Raw genomic sequence first — 18665 nt, forward strand, 5'->3', positions numbered from 1 at the left:
GTGCTCTGGTCCACTAGGGGAAGATAGAAACAGGCTGGGGGTATGGATTGACCTGTCAACACCAATGCTCAGTGCAGAAGCAGCCACAGAAGCCAGAACTCCTACCTTCTGCTCCCTATAAACAACCTTGATCCATACTCCCAGCAGGGGAGAAGTGATAGGATGAAGATAAGGGGACTCTGCACTCCAGCTCCATCAGCACCCAGAGAGAGAGAAGGAAAAGAAGAAGGACATATGGAGGTAGCTTTGATGTCATGAGTGGTTTAGAGGGAGAGGATTGAATCAGAAAAATAAGGGAACTTTGTATAAATGTGGACCGACAGTTGTAGAGAAGATGGTCATCCCATGTCTACAACTTTAGGAACTATGGTGGATTGCAGTGGGGAGAGTGAAGATTCAGAATTCTGGTGGTGGGAATGGTGTGGATTCAAACCCCTGTCGATATGTAATTCTGTAATTAAAAAAAAAAAATATATATATATATATAAAAGAAGAAGAAGCAGCTCCCTGGAGCTGGGTAGTGGTGAACCTAGTTGAGTGCATGTTACAATGCACAAGGACCCGGGTTCAAGCCCCAGTTCTCATCTGTAGGGGAAAAGCTTTGTGAGTGGTGAAGAAGTGTTGCAGGTGTCTATCTCTTTTCCTATCACACCTTCTCTCTCAATTTCTGACTGGCTCTTTGGGAGGTGGCTCCCTTTGCTGTTGTCCCATTGGTTATTTTTGTTTTAGTGTTCCTTACAATTGGATTTGAGTCACTGAAGACACTTGTAAAACTCTGATCAAAAAGAGTTCTGCCAGTGTTTTCCTCTAAATATTTATGATTTCTTTTTTTTCCCCAAAGCATATTATCACCTACTTATTTGAGGAAGTAATCACTAAACATCTTGAGTGAAATTTCTTTCTTTCTTTCTTTTTTAAATAAAAAGGAAACACTGATAAAACCATAGGATAAGAGGGGTACAACTCCATACAATTCCCACCACCAGAACTCCATATCCCATCCCTTCCCTTGATAGCTTTCCTTCTTTAACCCTCTGGGAGTATGTACCCTAGGTCATTGTGGGATGCAGAAGGTGGAAGGTCTGGCTTCTGTAATTGCTTCCCTGCTGAACATAGGCATTGATATGTCAATTCATACTCCCAGCCTGCCTCTCTCTTTCCCAAATGGGGCAGGGTTCTGGGGAATCGGAGCTCCAGGACACATTGGTGGGGTTGTCTGTCCAGGGAAGTCTGGTTGGCATCATGCTAGCATTTGGAACCTGGTGACTGAAAAGAGAGTTAACATATATAGCCAAACAAATTGTTGATTAATCATGAATATTTATGATTTCTAATTTAACATCCAAATCCTTGATCTTTTTGGAGTTTACTTTTTTTGTGCATGGTGAGATGAGTGGTTCAGTTTCATTATTCTGCATGTTACAACTCAACCTTCCCAATATCATCTGTTGAAGACACTCTCCTTTCTCCATTGAATATTTTGGGCCTCCTTATCAGAAATTAGATGTCTTTAGGTGTGTGGCCTTATTTTTGAGCTCTCAATTCTAATCCACTAGTCAGTGTGTCTATTTTTGTCTAGTACCAGGCAGTTTTGATGACAATGGCCTTATAATACAGTTTGAGATCTGTAATTTACCACTTGTAAGAGTTTCTAGTAGAGTATTTAGTTTTCTATACACATGTACACGTATGTGTATATTCATGAAATCTGCAAGTAATAGTCTTTTTATTCCTTCTTTTCCAGTTAAGATCGCTTTTATGTTTTCCTGCCAATTGCTCCCTAAAGTAGTAAATATATTTTAAAATTTCTTGTAAGGCTGAGTATTGTTAGATATTCAAATTCCCAAACAGCTGTAAACATCCAGTCCAACTCAATGTTCCACTAGATTTTGCTTTTTGCCTTTGATTTCATTTTCTTCTTCCTTTCATACTTTCCTTTTGTGTTTCATAGAAACTAACAAAATAATTTTAAATTCTACAGAAAAATTCAAAAGGGTACAACATATCATAGTAACTTTGAAAAATAAAATTTAAACTTACATTCCTTTAAGCAAACTATAAAGCTTTAGTAATAAAACAGGTGAGATAACAAAATATATGAAAAATAAGCCTATAAGATGAAATTTGAATTTTACAAATATATCTATAAGGATATAGGATTACCTGAGTTTTAATAAAGCCACTACTGAGTAAATACAGTGGAGAAAATGTTCTCTAAGAAATGGTTCTATAGTAACTAGAAAGGCAAACGCTAGAAGAAAGTAACTAGAAAACACCATGTAAAATAATAAATTTGGCTTTAACACAAATAATATACAAAAATTAATCCTTGATTGCTAGATGAAATACAACCGCCAAAGCTATAAAGCTTCCAATGTGAACACAGAAAAAAAATCACAACTTAGGAGTTGCCAAAAGCTTCTTAGGACAAAGAACGCAATGAATCTAGATAGCAGCTAGATAGTTTCCACTCCACAGTTGTTTTTGAAAACAAATGCTAGAAAACAATATCTTGGTTTATTCACACGAAAACTCTTTAATAATTGAGAGGTCATAAGTATGGTCAGTGTAAAGTAGCAGCTTCTAAAGACTTGGATTCTGAGAAAAGGCATTTTTCCTATCTCTGAAAATAATTAAATAATGCTATCGTCACACAATATCAATACACACACACACACACACACACACACACACACCACTAACCTTTTTTCTTTTCCTTTGCTTGGGTTTAGCTGAGTCTTGTCCAGTACTCCCATTTCCTAGGGATCCTGTGGTTTTTCCTGAATGCTGTGATCCAGATGAAGGAGCAGTAGGTGTAGGAGGAGGTGTGCTTTCAGGAGAGTCAGGGTAGGGTTTCACGCAAGAACCCTGTCCAAGAGGAGGTTGCTATAAAATCAACTGGTCACGACTTCGAGCATATATATTTATAACATTATGTTTTACATGGTATCTCATGAATCCATTACTATTTGAAGCTAACAAATATCCAGTTTAGAGAACCAGTGATCTCAGCTATCCCTAATGATCTGCATATGCTAATTTTAATTCTACCTTCCCCCCCCCCCAAGGATTGTCACTAGAGTTCAGTATTCACACAACTCTACCCCTCCTTGTAGCAAAATTTTCCCCCTTTTCTTTCCCTTAAATGGGATATGGGTAGGAACACACACCCACTCACCAAAGACCTATTCTAATGCTTAAAAAGCTTCCCCCCTCAGGCAGTCTTATCTAATGAAGGCTGAGGAGATAGCATATTGGTATGCAAAAGACTTTCATGCCCTAGGCTCTGAAGTTCCAGGTTCAATCTTAAGAGCCACAATAAGCCAGAACTGAGCAATGTTCTGGTACCTCTCTCTTTCTCATTACAATAAAATATACAGTTAAAAATTTAGGGAGTCGGGCGGTAACAGGTTAAGCGCACATGGTGCGAAGCACAAGGACCTGCATAAGGATCCTGGTTCAAGCTCCTGACTCCCCACCTGCAGGGAAGTTGCTTCACAGGCGGTGAAGCAGGTCTGCAGGTGTCTATCTTTCTCTCTTCTCTGTCTTCCCCTCTTCTCTCCATTTCTCTCTGTTCTATCCAACAACGACGACATCAATAATAACTACAACAATAAAAACAACAAGGGCAACAAAAGGGAAAATAAATAAATTTTTAAAAATGTCTTTGGTGTAATACTCCAAGAGTATTACACCAAAGTAAAAGACTCTGGGGTGGGTAGGTGGGTGGGGAGAATACAGGTCCATGAAAAATGATGAATGAAATAGTGGGGGTTGTATTGTTAAATGGGAATCTGGGGAATGTTATGCATGTAAAAAACAAAAAGAAGTAGAAACGCAAAGCAGAAATTGACTGAGTTTGGAGTATGGCACCAAAGTAATAAAGCAGAAGTACACTAGAGTTTGCAGTGAGTACCTCCCTAACACTTCCTCTCCACTTTTCCAAGCTTTGGGTCCATGACTGCTCAACAATTTGTTTGGCTTTGTATGTTAACTCTCTTTTCAGCCACCAGGTTCCAGATGCCATCAGGATGCCGGCCAGGCTTCCCTGGATTGAAGACCCCACCAATGTGTCCTGGAGCTCAGCTTCCCCAGAGACCCACCCTACTAGGGAAAGAGAGAGGCAGACTGGGAGTATGGACCGACCAGTCAACGTCCATGTTCAGCGGGGAAGCAATTACAGAAGCCAGACCTTCCACCTTCTGCAACCCACAATGACCCTGGGTCCATGCTCCCAGAGGGATAGAGAATGGGAAAGCTATCGGGGGAGGGGGTGGGATATGGAGATTGGGTGGTGGGAATTGTGTGGAATTGTACCCCTCCTACCCTATGGTTTTGTTAATTAATCTTTTCTTAAATAAAAAAAAATAATAATAAGGACCAAAGCGCTGACGCCACCCGCCCAGACTCACAGCCTGGCAGGCGCCAGAAGCAAAAAAAAAAAAAAAAAGTCTTTAAAAATAAAAATAATAATAATGGTCCAGGGGTCTAATAAGGGTCCCATGACATGGTAATGTGCTTACAAGGCAAGTCACCTGCTGCTTCCCAACATTTAAATTTTTTTTTCAAGTTTATTGGTTATAGCTCTTTTCTTTTTTCAAATTTCTTTACTGGGGGATTAATGGTTTGTAGTTAACAGTAAAATACACTAGTCTGTACAGACATTGCATCTCTCAGTTTTCCACATAACAATAAAAGCCCCACTAGGTCCTCCCCTGCCATCATGTTCCAGCACCTGAACCCTGCCTTCCCTCCCTGCAGAGTCTTACTTCGGTGCAATACACCAACTCCAGTCCAAGTTCTGCTTAGTGTTTTCTTTTCTGATCTTTTTTTTTCATCTCAGCCCTGTGAATGAGATCATCCTATATTCATCCTGCTTCTGGATTATCTCACCCAACATTTTAAGTTTTTAACCTGTTTGATTATATAGATAACAATCGGGATACTCTCATCAAATTCCTACTTTTCCTTCAACACTCAGTTTCTTCTCAGAAGTTTGATTCTTATTAGGGAGCTTCTTTTTTATTTTTTTAAGTTTTTTGTTTTTAAGCTATCTTCATTTATTTATTGGATAGAGGTAGCCAGAAATTGAGAGGGAAGGGATGATAGAGAGGAAAAGAGACAGGGTCCTTGCACATTATAACATGCATGCTCAACCAAGTGAGCCACTATCCAGCCCCAGGGAGATTCTTTTTAATCTCTGCATTTTTCTGTCTAAGTGATTCATTTGATATCTTGAACTGTTTGCATGTTTTTGTTTTATTTTTCATTGATTTTCATGTTTTTTCTTTGGAATTTTCTGTCTCTTAAATATAGTTTGCATAGGATTCCAAAGCTTCCTTTTTTTTTTTTTTTTTTTACCAGATTTGGTACGTTTCTTAAAGTAAAGCTTTGATATAGGTTTCTGATTTGCTATGTTGATGAGTAAGCTTTCAACTTCAAAGGGTCAGGAGGTGGTTAACCATTACAGCTCATGCTTTGCACACTTGAGATCCCAGGTTTGATCCCCAATGCAACATAAAAACACAGCAAAAAAAAAAAAAAAGAGAAATCATAAATGGTAGTATAATGCTTTGGTTTTTGCTTTCACAAATAAATATTCCCACTACAGAGAGATTAGTCTGTGTCTTACCAGGTGATAAAACACAGAAATTTCCCTTCCCTTTGAATGTTTATTCTGACCAATCAGTCACATAGTACTCTGATCAGAGAAAAGCTGGAGTCTTGTACTGTATTTTTAGTCAGGATCCTTTCGGATACTCGTGTTCCCACCTCCCAGACAGCCCAGGAAATCCAGTACACATAGGCCATTTTCCTTAAGTGCAGTGTAGCTGGGACAGCAGCTGTGGTTACTGTACAGTTGCCTAGGGCAGCTTGGCCACCCTGTAGAACCTAGTGAAGGGGGGGAGAACATGTTCCTAGCCACTCGATCAATCTCTTGAATGTTCAGGGAAACTTAGGCTTGTTATGCTAATTGTAAATTTCTTCAATTAGAAATGTTAGTGAATTTGTCTGATGTTTTAATGAAAAGCATACTTATACACATACTCATAAAGTGAACATTTTATGTACCAAAGACATTCTAAAGGGCGTTCTTTGGCATCGTAATTGGAGTTTGTAACATAAAGAAAACAAAATATGATTAATCAAAAAGCTAAGCCTTAGGGACCTTTAAAGCAGGTTGATTGATAATGATGTATGACCATTTTTCAAGCAAAAATGGATTTTTAATGAGCATAAATACTTTAATTCCTACTTGAATTCCAACTCAAGCTGATTCTCCAAAAGTCTTAAGATTCTAAGCTTCTGATTTATAACCAGATGCTATTTAGGCATGTGTCTTTGTAGATGTTTTTATTTTTAATATTTTTATATGTGAGAAACCATTTACAAAACTATAAATGTCTTAGAAGTACAGTTCACATCTCTATGGGGTATGATACACCACAGCCACCGCCAAAGTTTCAGTAGACTTTCATTAAAGTCCAGTGGATCCCTCCAGTACTGTAGCCCAGTCCTCCTCCTGCCCCCAATCTCATTTTGTAACCACAGTTCTGTAACCTGAGTCCATAGGCTTGTCTTCATTGGATTTTGCTAGCTTTTCTTACTTTGTTTACCTCCGATGGGGGAGGTAATTCTGTACCATCATATTGTGTAAGTCCTTTTAGTATTTTTTGTACAGTTGGCTGAGTGGTAATGAGTTCCTAAATTTGAGGTCAAATTCCTTAGATCCATAAAAATGGCTCTAAAGGATCTCTAAACACCTTGAAATCCTTAAAATTCATGTGGATATTAGTTTAAAAGGTAAAATATTAGCAAATCTATTCAACAGATAATATCATACTTGTGGGTTTTAGGTATATGCTGTTATACAACATATGTTCATAGTGAGAATGGAATACAATTAGTACACAAAGTCTGAAAAGTTGGTAAAAACAAAACAAAATTCTAGTTTCCATAGAGCTTTCAGAAGCATAAATCAGGCCAGAAAGGGATGTGATTCCAGGGGTCCAGGAAGTGGTGTACCAGGTTGAGTATACACATTACCATGTGTAAGGATCTGGTTCAAGCCCCAAGTACCTACCTACAAGGGGACAACTTCAGCAGTGAAGAAGGTGTCTCTCTGTCTTTCTCCATCTCTATCTTCCCCTTCCTTCTCAATTTCTACTTCTATCCAATAAACAAACATATATAGACATATATACATATATACAGACGTGATCAGGCATGTTCAGGTGGTACAGCTGTAGACTACACATATACACAAAGAGATGTGATTCTCACGTAGTGGGGTCAAACTAAACACTGAGGATAAATGGAGTCATATTTCTTTAATCATGTTTAGAAATGGGTAAATATGGGAATATCCATAAATGTTGGGAACTTTTATTTACATAAGCAACAATCCTCTCATATTTGAGGCGCAAAAATATAAACATTTCTCAAATGTCATTACCGAAGTCAGTCGTTCATCTCCTATGGAAATGGTAAGTATTCTATCACTATCTTACTCCCCTTCAATCCCTGAAGGGCTAGGAAAGCTAAATAAGGCAAGGAAAGATGAAAAATTAGACTACAGACCAGTCTGTCTGGGTCTGGCACAAAGGTGCTTTATAAATATTTGTTGGATGTTTAACATATTAAGATTCTTGCAACATTATACCTTTCCTTCTTTTTTTTTTTTTTAAAGACAGAAACTGAGAAGGCAGAGAGTAAAATCACAGCACTGAAGTGATTCAATTAAGTTATTTCTCACCAGCCCTACACATTCCTACACAATCTTTTTCAAAGAACTATGAATGAATGCCAATCTTTGGGAGAGGTGGCAGCACTACTCACACATGTGTCAAAGACATTTTTGATACTTACCTCAGCAGAGTTGTGATGCTGAATGAAAGTTGCAGAAATAGCATGACTGAAAGGGTCCCCTGCCTTGGTTAACATGTCTTGCCTTACGAGAAGAGCCAAATCCACTAACTAGAAGATCAGAGAAGGAAAAATAATGTAACAATATTGGAAATAATCATAAATTGCATCAAAGGAGCAAAACTACAGGCAATATATTCCAAATTGATAATACTGTGTAAAAATCTATCTCGTGGACATGATATACACTTCACCTGACTGAAAAATGTACCTACTTGCTAATATAAGTAATACATTCTGAATTTTGAGGGGCATAGTTAAGATGTTTTTATGTTGTAATCACCAGGGTGATAATCCAAAATACAGACTTATGTGCTCCAAGTCCTAAATTTTTAATTAAGTAGATTTGGTCTACTATGTAGCCTATGAATTTAAATTTTAAGCAAGAACTAAGGAGATGTTGATGTTTGTGGTCTGAGTACTATGCTCTGAAAAACTGTTCAAGGGCAATGGTTCCAGACTCAGATTTACTGAGTACTCAGTACTCAGTAGAATGTGAATATCTAAAAAGGTATTTTTCAGAGTTTGAAACTAATCTCTCTATATAAGGCAGATATATACTATAATTTGAGTTGAGAAAAAGTGTATAGAGATGTCATGTAAAGGCAAAATACAGTTGCAAAAATAAATTGTCATAGAAGAAAACTCCATGGCTGTTCTCACTATTGGTAGAAGAGCAGGTGAAGAATTAGTCATGAACAGGAATAAGGGGAGACCAAGTGGAGCTTAATATATGATAAGTAAGAATTCTTACCTGTGCCACAGTTTCATATGCTAAATATGCTAAAATTTCCATAGCAAAAACATTCGGTTTTATCTCCATACTGCCGCAGTCCAACCAGTCCCGAAACTTGGAAGCTTTTTTGGCTAGTCATTAAACAACAACAACAAAAAATAGAGTATGTTATCACAAAGTGAAGATGTCTCTTGAAAATTATATATGCTAAACAATTATATATGCTAAACAATTCACATTATATGAAAAACTTTTGAAGTTTTGTTAATGTCTAGATACTCTTAGCCACAAAATCCCTTATGCATTTGTACCTTTTATTTTGTATATATGCTATGTGAGAGCATATTAAACCATTTAATGTTTAATAGTTCTCATTGTCAGGTTAAGTTACTAACTGATATAACTTATGACACTAAAGAGTTATTTGCTTGATTTTAAATTTTACCTCTTATTGAAACAAAATCCTGAGAGAATCTGTGATGAGAGAAGGAACAAAACAAAACAAAACAAAAAGTACATTTTTTAACACTTACAAAAAGTGTCCATGACTACAGCTAACTGGAGTCATGGGATTAGAGTTAAATTGAATTAAATTAGATCACCTGTCCTGATCTAAGCTAGCAGTTATATTTTCCTATTTATTAAAATATGCCAGTCCTTAAACCTGATTCTCAAAAACCATTCAGATTGAGCGCAATCTGACTTTATATTACTCCTCTGTCACCTGGTTTTGGGTCTAATTGCCTCTGCTGAGTCCTGTTTTTTCTACTCCACAGAACTGTCCTGACATCCCTCTGCCCTCATATGTATCCTGCCCATACAGGCTAAAGGTAGATGTCCCCATTCAAGTCATTCAATAAGCACTTACACTATCAAATATTCTTTCATATTTGCTTATAGGTTCTCATGTCATATAAAAAATTCTTTGTAGGAAAATATAATACCTAATGTTTCTTTGTAAACCTAATAGTCCCAAGCACACATGGAACTGTGTGCTTGGGACACAGTGTTTAAATATCTTTAAACTGCTACAGTGCTAAGCAGAACAGAACTTGATATAAGGTCTTCATTAGACATCACTAACTTAACTAGTAACCTAGAAGGAAAAAAATGACACAGTGAAGATTTTATCATATCTATAATAAGCTTTTTTAAAAATCCACTGTTTATTCTGTTGATTAATCTGGGCCCACGGGTCTATAAAACACTTAACTGTAACTCAGAGTATGATGTTTTGATCCTTACAGTTACAATCTTCCTGGATTCCACATACAGAAGATTTTTCTTTCAAATAAATCATGGAAGACATTAAGTCCTGCTATCGAAGTGCATATCCCAAGCTGTCAATTGTGGCAGAATTATGATAATCCCCCTTAAAGCTATCTCCCTATAGTAACCAATCTTCCAAATACTCTCTGACATGCAACATTCCATCTAACTAGTAAGCTGCAATAGCTCACAAACACTTGTTTAACATCTGTGGAATACTTCTGAAGTTTACGTTAACAGGCAGCAATTTGGCAAGATCAATAAAATGTGCCTTACTCACTTCTTTTGACAGACTGGTATTAATGCAAAAACAGGTCTTTTGTGACTAAGCTTGAAGCAATTTATTTTAAAATGATGGGAAGGATTGTTCTTAACAATCTATCAAATTTGTTCACCTAAGCAAAGAATTAGTAGTTTCCTTACTAGATTGTATGTATTGAGACCACAGGGACAAGAACTCTGTGTCAACTCTATATACCCAGTACTTAAAATAATGCTGGGTATTAGCAGACTTCAAGAATGGATGGATAAACAAGTGAAAGAATAACTTTAAAAGATAAGGTCTAACTATCCTATATATCACAAAAAATTGCAGAAGTTCATTAAAACCTAGTAGGTTGCTGCTTTTTCAATAACACATGAAGATTCTCTGAATTAATTCCATCATTGTTATTATGAAAAGAAAAAAAAAGAAGAAAATGATTGTTCACAGATAAATCCTTACAGGGTACTATCGGTTCCAGCAAAAGAGACACAGATATCCATAGTCATAATCGTTTGTTTCTACCAAGAGGTGAAGGTTTGTTAGACTAAATGTTATCCCTTTTTATCCCTCTTCTCAATATAAGGGAAAACAGTAGTTAGGGGCTTGGTGGTGACTTACACATGAGAGCACTCACATTACTATGTGTGAGTATCCAGCTTAAAGCCCTCAGGCCCCACAGTGGAGCTCCTGAAGCGGTGCTGCAAGTGTCTTTCCTTCTATCCCTCTTTAGTTTTCTTTTTGCCTCCAGTTGCTGGGGCTAGGTGCCAGCACTATGAATCCACCATCTACCGTTTCTGGCAGTCTGTTATTGTTGTTGTTCAGTAGGACAGACAGAAATTGAGAGGGGAGGGTAGATAGAGGGAGAGAAAGATAAATATCTACAGACCTGCTTCATCGCTTCATTGTGAAGCAGACCCCCCCTGCAAGTGGGGAGTCGGAGCTCGAACAGGGATCCTTGCACATTGCACATCATATGTAGTAAGTGTGCTTGACCCAGTGTACCACCGCCTGCCCCCACCCCCTACTTCTATCCCTCTCTATCTTGCTAAATAGGCTCTGGGAATCCTGGGAGTCATGCAGGTACTGAGCCCCAGTAATAAACCTGGTGGCAATTAAAAAAAAAAGATAATTAATCATGGAACCTGATCAACAATTTAAATCAATAGACTTGAGCAATTGGCAAAAGTAGGTAGGATTGGCAGTTTTCAAAATGTGACCTGGGTTTTTGGCCTGTAGTAGATTTCAAACAACTTTACACAATAATTTTATATGGAATTTTAAGGTTAGTTAGTTCTCATGCACATTTTTCTTTTTGCATTAGTGACCAAGTCCAAGTTTCTCTCAATATTCTATTCTCTCATATTGTATCCTATTCCATTAATTCTCTCATCTCATCTCATAAGTATTTCCATGCTTGATTCTTTCCCTAGGGTCCTCTATAAATGTTCATTCTACTCTGAAGAAATTTCTTCAAAACCACTATAAAAGTTAGTTGAAAATAGACTTTTTTTTTTTTTTTGTAGAGGGCATATATTTCCCTGGAAACTCTGATAGCAGAGGTTCTTTCTTTCCTTCTCTATATGTCTCCTAATCAGCTACTGTTTAAGGCCTGGAGGATAAATCATCATATGCTTAGCTTCTCCCATTGGGAGAATATAGAACAAGCTGACAGACAGTAGACTTCTTACCAGTAACAGAAGTTAAATGACAATGTATTATTTATTAATATTATTTAAAGATTTAGTTATTTAATGAGAGAGTGATATCAAAGAACTACTCCACTCTGCTATATTTTATGGTGGGGATTGAACCTTGGAAGTTAAGTATGTAAGTTCTGAGCTTTAGCTATTGAATTAGCTCCAGAGTTGCAGTGTTTAAAAAATAACTAACAGGGAGTCGAGCAGTAGCACAGCGGGTTAAGCGCAGGTGGCACAAAGCACAAGGACTGGCTTAAGGATCCCGGTTCAAGCCCCCAGCTCCCCACCTGCAGGGGAGTTGCTTCACAAGGGGTGAAGCAAGTCTGCAGGTGTCTACCTTTCTCTCCCCCTTCTGTCTTCCCCTTCTCTCTCCATTTCTCTCTGTCCTATCTAACAACAACGACATCAATAACAACAACTACAACAACCATAAAAATCAGCAAGGGAAACAAAAGGGAAAATAAGTAAATAAATAAATTTAAAAAATAACTAACATTCTATAATTTCCTATTCAAATAAGTATGAGTGTGAAATAAAGCCATTAAAAATGCTTATAATTATGAGAGAGAGGTGGAGGGGGAAAAGGAAGAGGACAAAGAGGGAGAGGAGGAGGCAGCAAGGGAAGGAGGGAGAAGGGGGAGAATGGAGAGAAGGAGATACGGAGCATCACTCTCATACATGTGATGCCAGGGATGGAACTCAGGATCTCATGCTTTTAAGTTTCATGCTCTAGACCCTGTGCCACCTTCTGGGCCCACAATAAAACCCCTTTTTGAAATATAGAAATGAGTGCCTTATTCACTAATGGCGATCTGGAACAAATAAAGCTAGTCCAACTACACCAAGAAAGAACACTTAACTATATAGGAACTTAAAAATTTTTATGTTAGGGATATGTATAAAAAATTAGGATAACAAAATAATAAAAATAGAATATATGATGTGCATTGCTATAAGCATGTATCTATATTTGCATGCTAGTTGAGTAAAAATGGGGTAAAAAGTACCAACCAATCCACAAGAACAATAAAATAAAATAGGGAGAAAATTAATGACAGTCTAACATATAAATATAAAAACAAAAGACTACAATTTGATCAGTGTTCAAATCCTATAATATATCCTTTCTCTACAAAATTATAAATTCACTATTTCAAAATACACAAATATCTACTCACTATCACAAATGTCCCTCTAGGAATTTGGTGATGGTGCATATAGTAAATGTTATATACACACAGAGGTGGAAAGCTACATCTCTGGAATGTTATAGTAATATAAACCAATGTTAAATCAAAAAAAAAATTATTGAGCTAAAATGCATCAGTAATGCCAATTAGTGAAAGTTATGATGAAATATTTTTAAAAACACACATAACAAGAGAATACTTCCTACATTTGGGTATTAAGTAGAAGGAGAAAAATGAGGGGTTGGAAGATTGCTCACATTGGAGGGAACTTCCTTACCAAGGTGACCTGGGTTTGAGTCCTGGCATAACAGACAAATACAGTGGCATCTGGGGTAAGCTCCAGTGCTGTAGTATTTCTCCTTTTCTCAAGTGAAATGAAAGAAAGAAGGAAAGAGAGAAAGAAAGAAGGGAAGAAAGAAGAAAGAAAAAAAGAAAAAAACTTGGAAGAAGCAAGATAGATAGAACACAGTCAAGGCCCCACAGCCACAATGATAGCAACAACAAAAAGGAATGGAAAGTCAACTCATACTCTAGTCAGTTTGGCAGTTGGTTTTGAGTTTGCTGACCCACTTGATTTAAGTAGTCTAACCAAAGCATTTCAGCATATAAAATAGATTCTCCCACTAAGATTTCATAATGAAGCACCTATGGGCACCATATAAAATATTTTATATATACCAGTCTGTTCTCTTTAATGGAAAAATAAAGCATAACCTAATGTTTATATTGTAATTATTTTATATGGGAGGTAAAAATATTAATTTTTGATCTGTTACATCTTACTATTAAATAAGTAGCAATAAATCAAGTTTTCTAAAAATCAGTTTTTCAAAGAAAAGCTGTATTAGGACATTTAGATGACTGACTATATGCTTTGGCGTGAAATAAAATTTCTGTTTCTTTGAGCTAAATTTAAAATGTGATTTTTTTTTAAAGTTCAATAGTAGTAAATATAACTTTATAAACTGGAGATATACTTATAAAAGACTTGAATGCCATTTTAAACCTAAAAATTACAATACAAAAACCTCTCATTTGCTGAAATTGCCATGATCTGAAGTGTCATTTACTTAATGTTTCACAGATGTATGATGCCAAATTGTTAGTCAGACTGCAAGTATATTTAGTTAGGGAAAGAAGAAAAAAAAATCTCCCAAAACATGTTTTTCTATTTTTACTGACATTTACTTGGGGTACTATTTGAAATGTGTCATTCATTTGCACTTTATGGTCTATAAATGATGCACTTATTTTCTTTTACACAAATCAAATATGTCTGATTGTGACCACATAATAGCTTTTTGTTTAAAGACACCATTGTGTCTATAATCCTTCAGTTCAGGGTCATGTGCTATTTTATCATATTTTTAACTGGATTTTTCATCACACATAGTCTTTGACCTTTATCCCAAGAATCTTAGTCATCACTGAACTGTTGCTGTAAGGATATTTTCTACACAGTCTAGTCCATGACTTGACATGTAATAAGGGGACACCATTAATTCTCCCACTACATTATTAGTATCATGAGTGAGGAATCCATGCCACAGCTGGTCACAGACAAAAGAGACCATTGACGTATTTCTGTTTTAGTGCTATTAGTATGTATAAATAAGTGGAAAGTCTGATATTTATTAATTTAAGGAGCTCTTAGTGTCAATACTATACTCCTAAAGTTTATTATAGGTCAAGGACAATCAGTATTACAAGTGTAATTATGACTAAGAAACTGAAAAAGAATTTAAAATGGGAATATTAAGAGAAGTATAATTTTTTTTATTAAAAATAATGTGAATAGTTAACACTACACTCTGTATATCACCGTTTAATGGTTTAATGCCTCTTACATTATATTTGTGAAACAACAGAATAGGATAAGAACTGTTATAAACTCTCTGACAATAGAATGCAGAGGTTGTTCCTGTAAGTTTTAACTATACATATATTAAATCTATCAATTTCTAAAGAACAGAGACACAGAGATAACATGATACTTCAGAATATATAACATAAATTCCTTTCCATTTCTCCTTTAACGTTTTTTTTTTCTCTTTCCTTCTCTTTCTCTCTCCCCCTCCCTCTCTCCTTTCCTCTCTCTTCTTTCTTCCATCACTGGGAACTCACTACTACAAGCTGACTTTTTTTTAGATAGAAAGACAAGAGACAGATGGACAGACAGAAAGATATCACAACACTGAAACTTCCCTTTGTGCGGTGGGGGCCAGGCTCAAACCTAGTTCATGCCCATAACAAAGGAAGTTCATTATCCAAGAGAGCTAACTTAGTGGTCCACAACACAACACAAATTTCTTTTCTTTTTTTTAAAATTTTTATTTATTTATTACTAGATAGAGACAGAGAGAAATTGAGAAGGGAGGGGGAGACAGAGAGGGAGATAGACAGAGAGACACCTGCAGTCCTGCTTCACCACTTGTGAAGCTTTCCCCCTGCAGGTGGGGACCAGGGGCTTGAACCCAGGGCCTTGCGCACTGTAATGTGAGCATTCAACCAGGTGCGCCACTGACTGGTCCCAACACAAATTTCTTAAACTTAAAACAAACCAAAAAAAATTAACTTACAGAAACTCAATTGTCGACTTTCACAGAATTCTGCATATTGAGCTGAATCCATAATTCGAGTTTGTCGTTCTGCTCTCTAAAAATAATAAAGTGATACAAAAATTCAAGAACATTGTTGCAGGTCCTAATAATTGAAACTAACATGAACAATTTAACATTACCATATATACCACAATACATAAAATTATGAAAAGAAGTAAGTTTTCCAACTTGGGGCTTTTTTTGAAAATAATGTTTAAAATAACATTTTCCTTCTTGTCACAATTGTAAGACCAAAAAGAAAAAAGAAACAAAAACTAAAAGTTGCTCACTTTTTAGTCCATGTACTTTTTTTCTTTTTTTTTAATCTTTTTAAAAAATATTTTTAAATTTAGTTTCCCTTTTGTTGCCCGTGTTGTTTTTTCATTTTTTATTGTTGTTGCAGTTATTATTGATGTTGTTGTTGTTAGATTGGACAGAGAGAAATGGAGAGAGGAGGGGAAGACAGAGAGGGGGAGAGAAAGAGAGACACCTGCTGACCTGCTTCACTGTCTGTGAAGCTACTTCCCTGCAGGTGGGGAGCTGGGGGCTGGAACCGGGATCCTTATGCTGGTCCTTGCACTTTGCGCCACGTGTGTTTAAACCACTACACTATCGCCTAACTCCTGTCCATGTAATTCTTATGCAAATGGATTTTTGTGTGTAAATTTTCATATCTGTGTCTTTTAAATGAGTACTTGGATGAGATAATACATCAAGTAGCAAAAACATTATTCAATCGATCTCAATCATAGGTGAAACTTAAGAAATATGGACAGAAAAGGACATCACAAAATGTAACTTGGCCTGGGTGTGGTGTATTGCACCAAAGCAAAGGACTTCAATGAAGGAGGGTGAGAAATAGAGCAGACAGAGAGGATGCTGGGGTTCTGCTGCATGACAATGAAAAGGCAACTAAGTTTTAGAAAGTGAGAGTTGTCAGAAGATGCCTACCATGGGAGATGAGAAATTGTACCCAAGTGTCAACAACTGTACTGCAAACCATTAAACACCCCAATAACACGATTTAAAAAAAAGGTCAAAGAAACCATAGAAAAGAAAATACTGTCATTAGCTATTACTACCCATCTGCCTTAAAGCAAACATCATTTCATATTAAAGAGTCAACAACGACAAAAACAAGAGTCAGAAAATGAAACTTACATATCTTCAACTACAATGTAGAGCCAGAGCTAACAAACTCATGTTTAAAACTGCAGAGAAAAAGGTAAACACATTACAGATCTTTACTTCTGGCCCAGGTATGATTCACAGTTTGGTATAGCTTCATTCGTGGGTTTTGCAATTCAGTCTGCTTCATTGTTCCATAAGAGGTAAGATAATTATAATTTACTCAAAGTTTGGTGGGAAAAAAATATGACCACTTCCACGTCCTTGGCAAGGGAAGCATGTTGAAATGAGACAGGCTGGTATATGGAATGAGTTTCTGACTAGGAAAGGGAAAAATAGTTCTTTGAGATTTGTTTTTCCTGTATAAAAACAGCTGTCAGCAAGTTTTCCACATCACGATTGCACACATAAGTACCATTTTACCATCTGTGGATATTTTCATATTGTTTAAAACAAAAGTGCGACATTTTTTCAGTTTTGTTTGATTGGAGGAAAGGATCAACTTAACTCTAATATTGCATCAGTTGATGGAACAAGTTAATAGGCACCATATATATAACTCAATAGAAAAAGAGACAAATGAGCGAGAGTTAAGACAGAAATGATTTAGTGTATTTCCTTCTAATTATTTTGACTTCTATTCTGTCCTCTCTCCTTCCTTCATTTATAATCTCATATATTTCCTTACAAGCAGAGATATATGCTGGCACAAGCTCACACTTTTTTTGTTTGCTGCTTCTAAGTTCAAGACATACACACCCCATCCATTTGTCACTTGTCTATATACCTTAAAGGTATATTATAAAAAAAATGGTTATGTACTTAGGAGGATTTTTTGATGTAAAAATACATGATTTAGTTCTGTGCTCTATTTTTAAATTTTAATTTTGTTTTTTGAGGTAACTTTGGTTTGCAAGATTATAGATGTATTACTATTACCATTATTGTTGTTGTTGTTATTGCCACTAGTGTTTTTCCTGACGCTCTGCGTCAGCATGATTCCACTGCTTCTGATGGACTTTTTTTTTTTTTTTTTTTGGTTAGAGGGTAAAAGACAGAGAGAAAGAGAGACAGCAGAACACTGGTCTACAACTTGTAAAGTTTCCCTTATGTAGTAGCCAGGGGCTCTAACCTGAGCCCGTATACAAGGTAAAGTGTACACTCTATCAATTTAGCTACCCACAGAACCCTAGATTATAGATGTTTTAGAAGTACAATTTCAGTTCCCTTCAATATAGGTTATTACATCACATCCCCGCCAAAGTACTAATAGTCCTCTAACAAAGACCATTGAAACGCCCCTACCCTAGTAACCAACTCCTCTCCACAATCCTTTTTGTAGTTTCAGTTCTGAAATTTGAGTCCAAGAGTTAGTCCTCATTTGAGTTTGCTGATTTCTTGCTTTGTTTATTTATCCCATATGGATGAGAACATTCGACATTTTCCTTTTAAGTCCCTTTAGTATTCCCTGTAGGGTTGGCTTAATGGTAATGAACTCCTTTAACTGTGTTTACCTAAAAAGGTCTTCATATCTCTGTCAAAACTGAGTGGCAATGCAACTAGATAGAGTATTCCCAAATGGAGGTTTTGCCATCCACTCAAAAACTTTGAATATATTTTACCATTTTTTCCCCCTGGCCTTTAGTGTTTCTTTCTTTTCCCTTTTTAAGTATTTACTTACTGGATAGAGACAGCCAGATATAGAGGGGAGGGAGTGATAGGGTGAGAGATTGAGAGACACCTGTAACACTCCTTCACCAAATACAAAGCTTTCACCCAGCAGGTGACGACTGGGGGCTTGAACACATGTCCTCGCTCACTGTAACATGTGCACTCAACCAGGTGTGCTACTAC

General features: G+C 36.6%; 1 protein-coding gene across 4 annotated transcripts in view; it reads right to left on the reverse strand.

Moving 5' to 3' along the window:
• Positions 1-18665, reverse strand: part of SUPT3H (SPT3 homolog, SAGA and STAGA complex component) — a 442460-nt gene that overhangs the window by 139807 nt on the left and 283988 nt on the right. For all 4 annotated transcript variants that reach the window (XM_060189910.1, XM_060189913.1, XM_060189912.1 and 1 more), the window contains 4 exons: positions 15663-15738; positions 8681-8793; positions 7870-7977; positions 2704-2868 (listed from right to left, as the gene is read on the reverse strand). In XM_060189910.1, coding sequence (XP_060045893.1) covers positions 2704-2868; positions 7870-7977; positions 8681-8793; positions 15663-15738 — 462 coding nt within the window. The remainder of the gene's footprint in view (positions 1-2703; positions 2869-7869; positions 7978-8680; positions 8794-15662; positions 15739-18665) is intronic.

The sequence above is a fragment of the Erinaceus europaeus genome, chromosome 4 (genome assembly GCF_950295315.1).
Source record: "Erinaceus europaeus chromosome 4, mEriEur2.1, whole genome shotgun sequence".
Classification (NCBI taxonomy): domain Eukaryota; kingdom Metazoa; phylum Chordata; class Mammalia; order Eulipotyphla; family Erinaceidae; genus Erinaceus; species Erinaceus europaeus.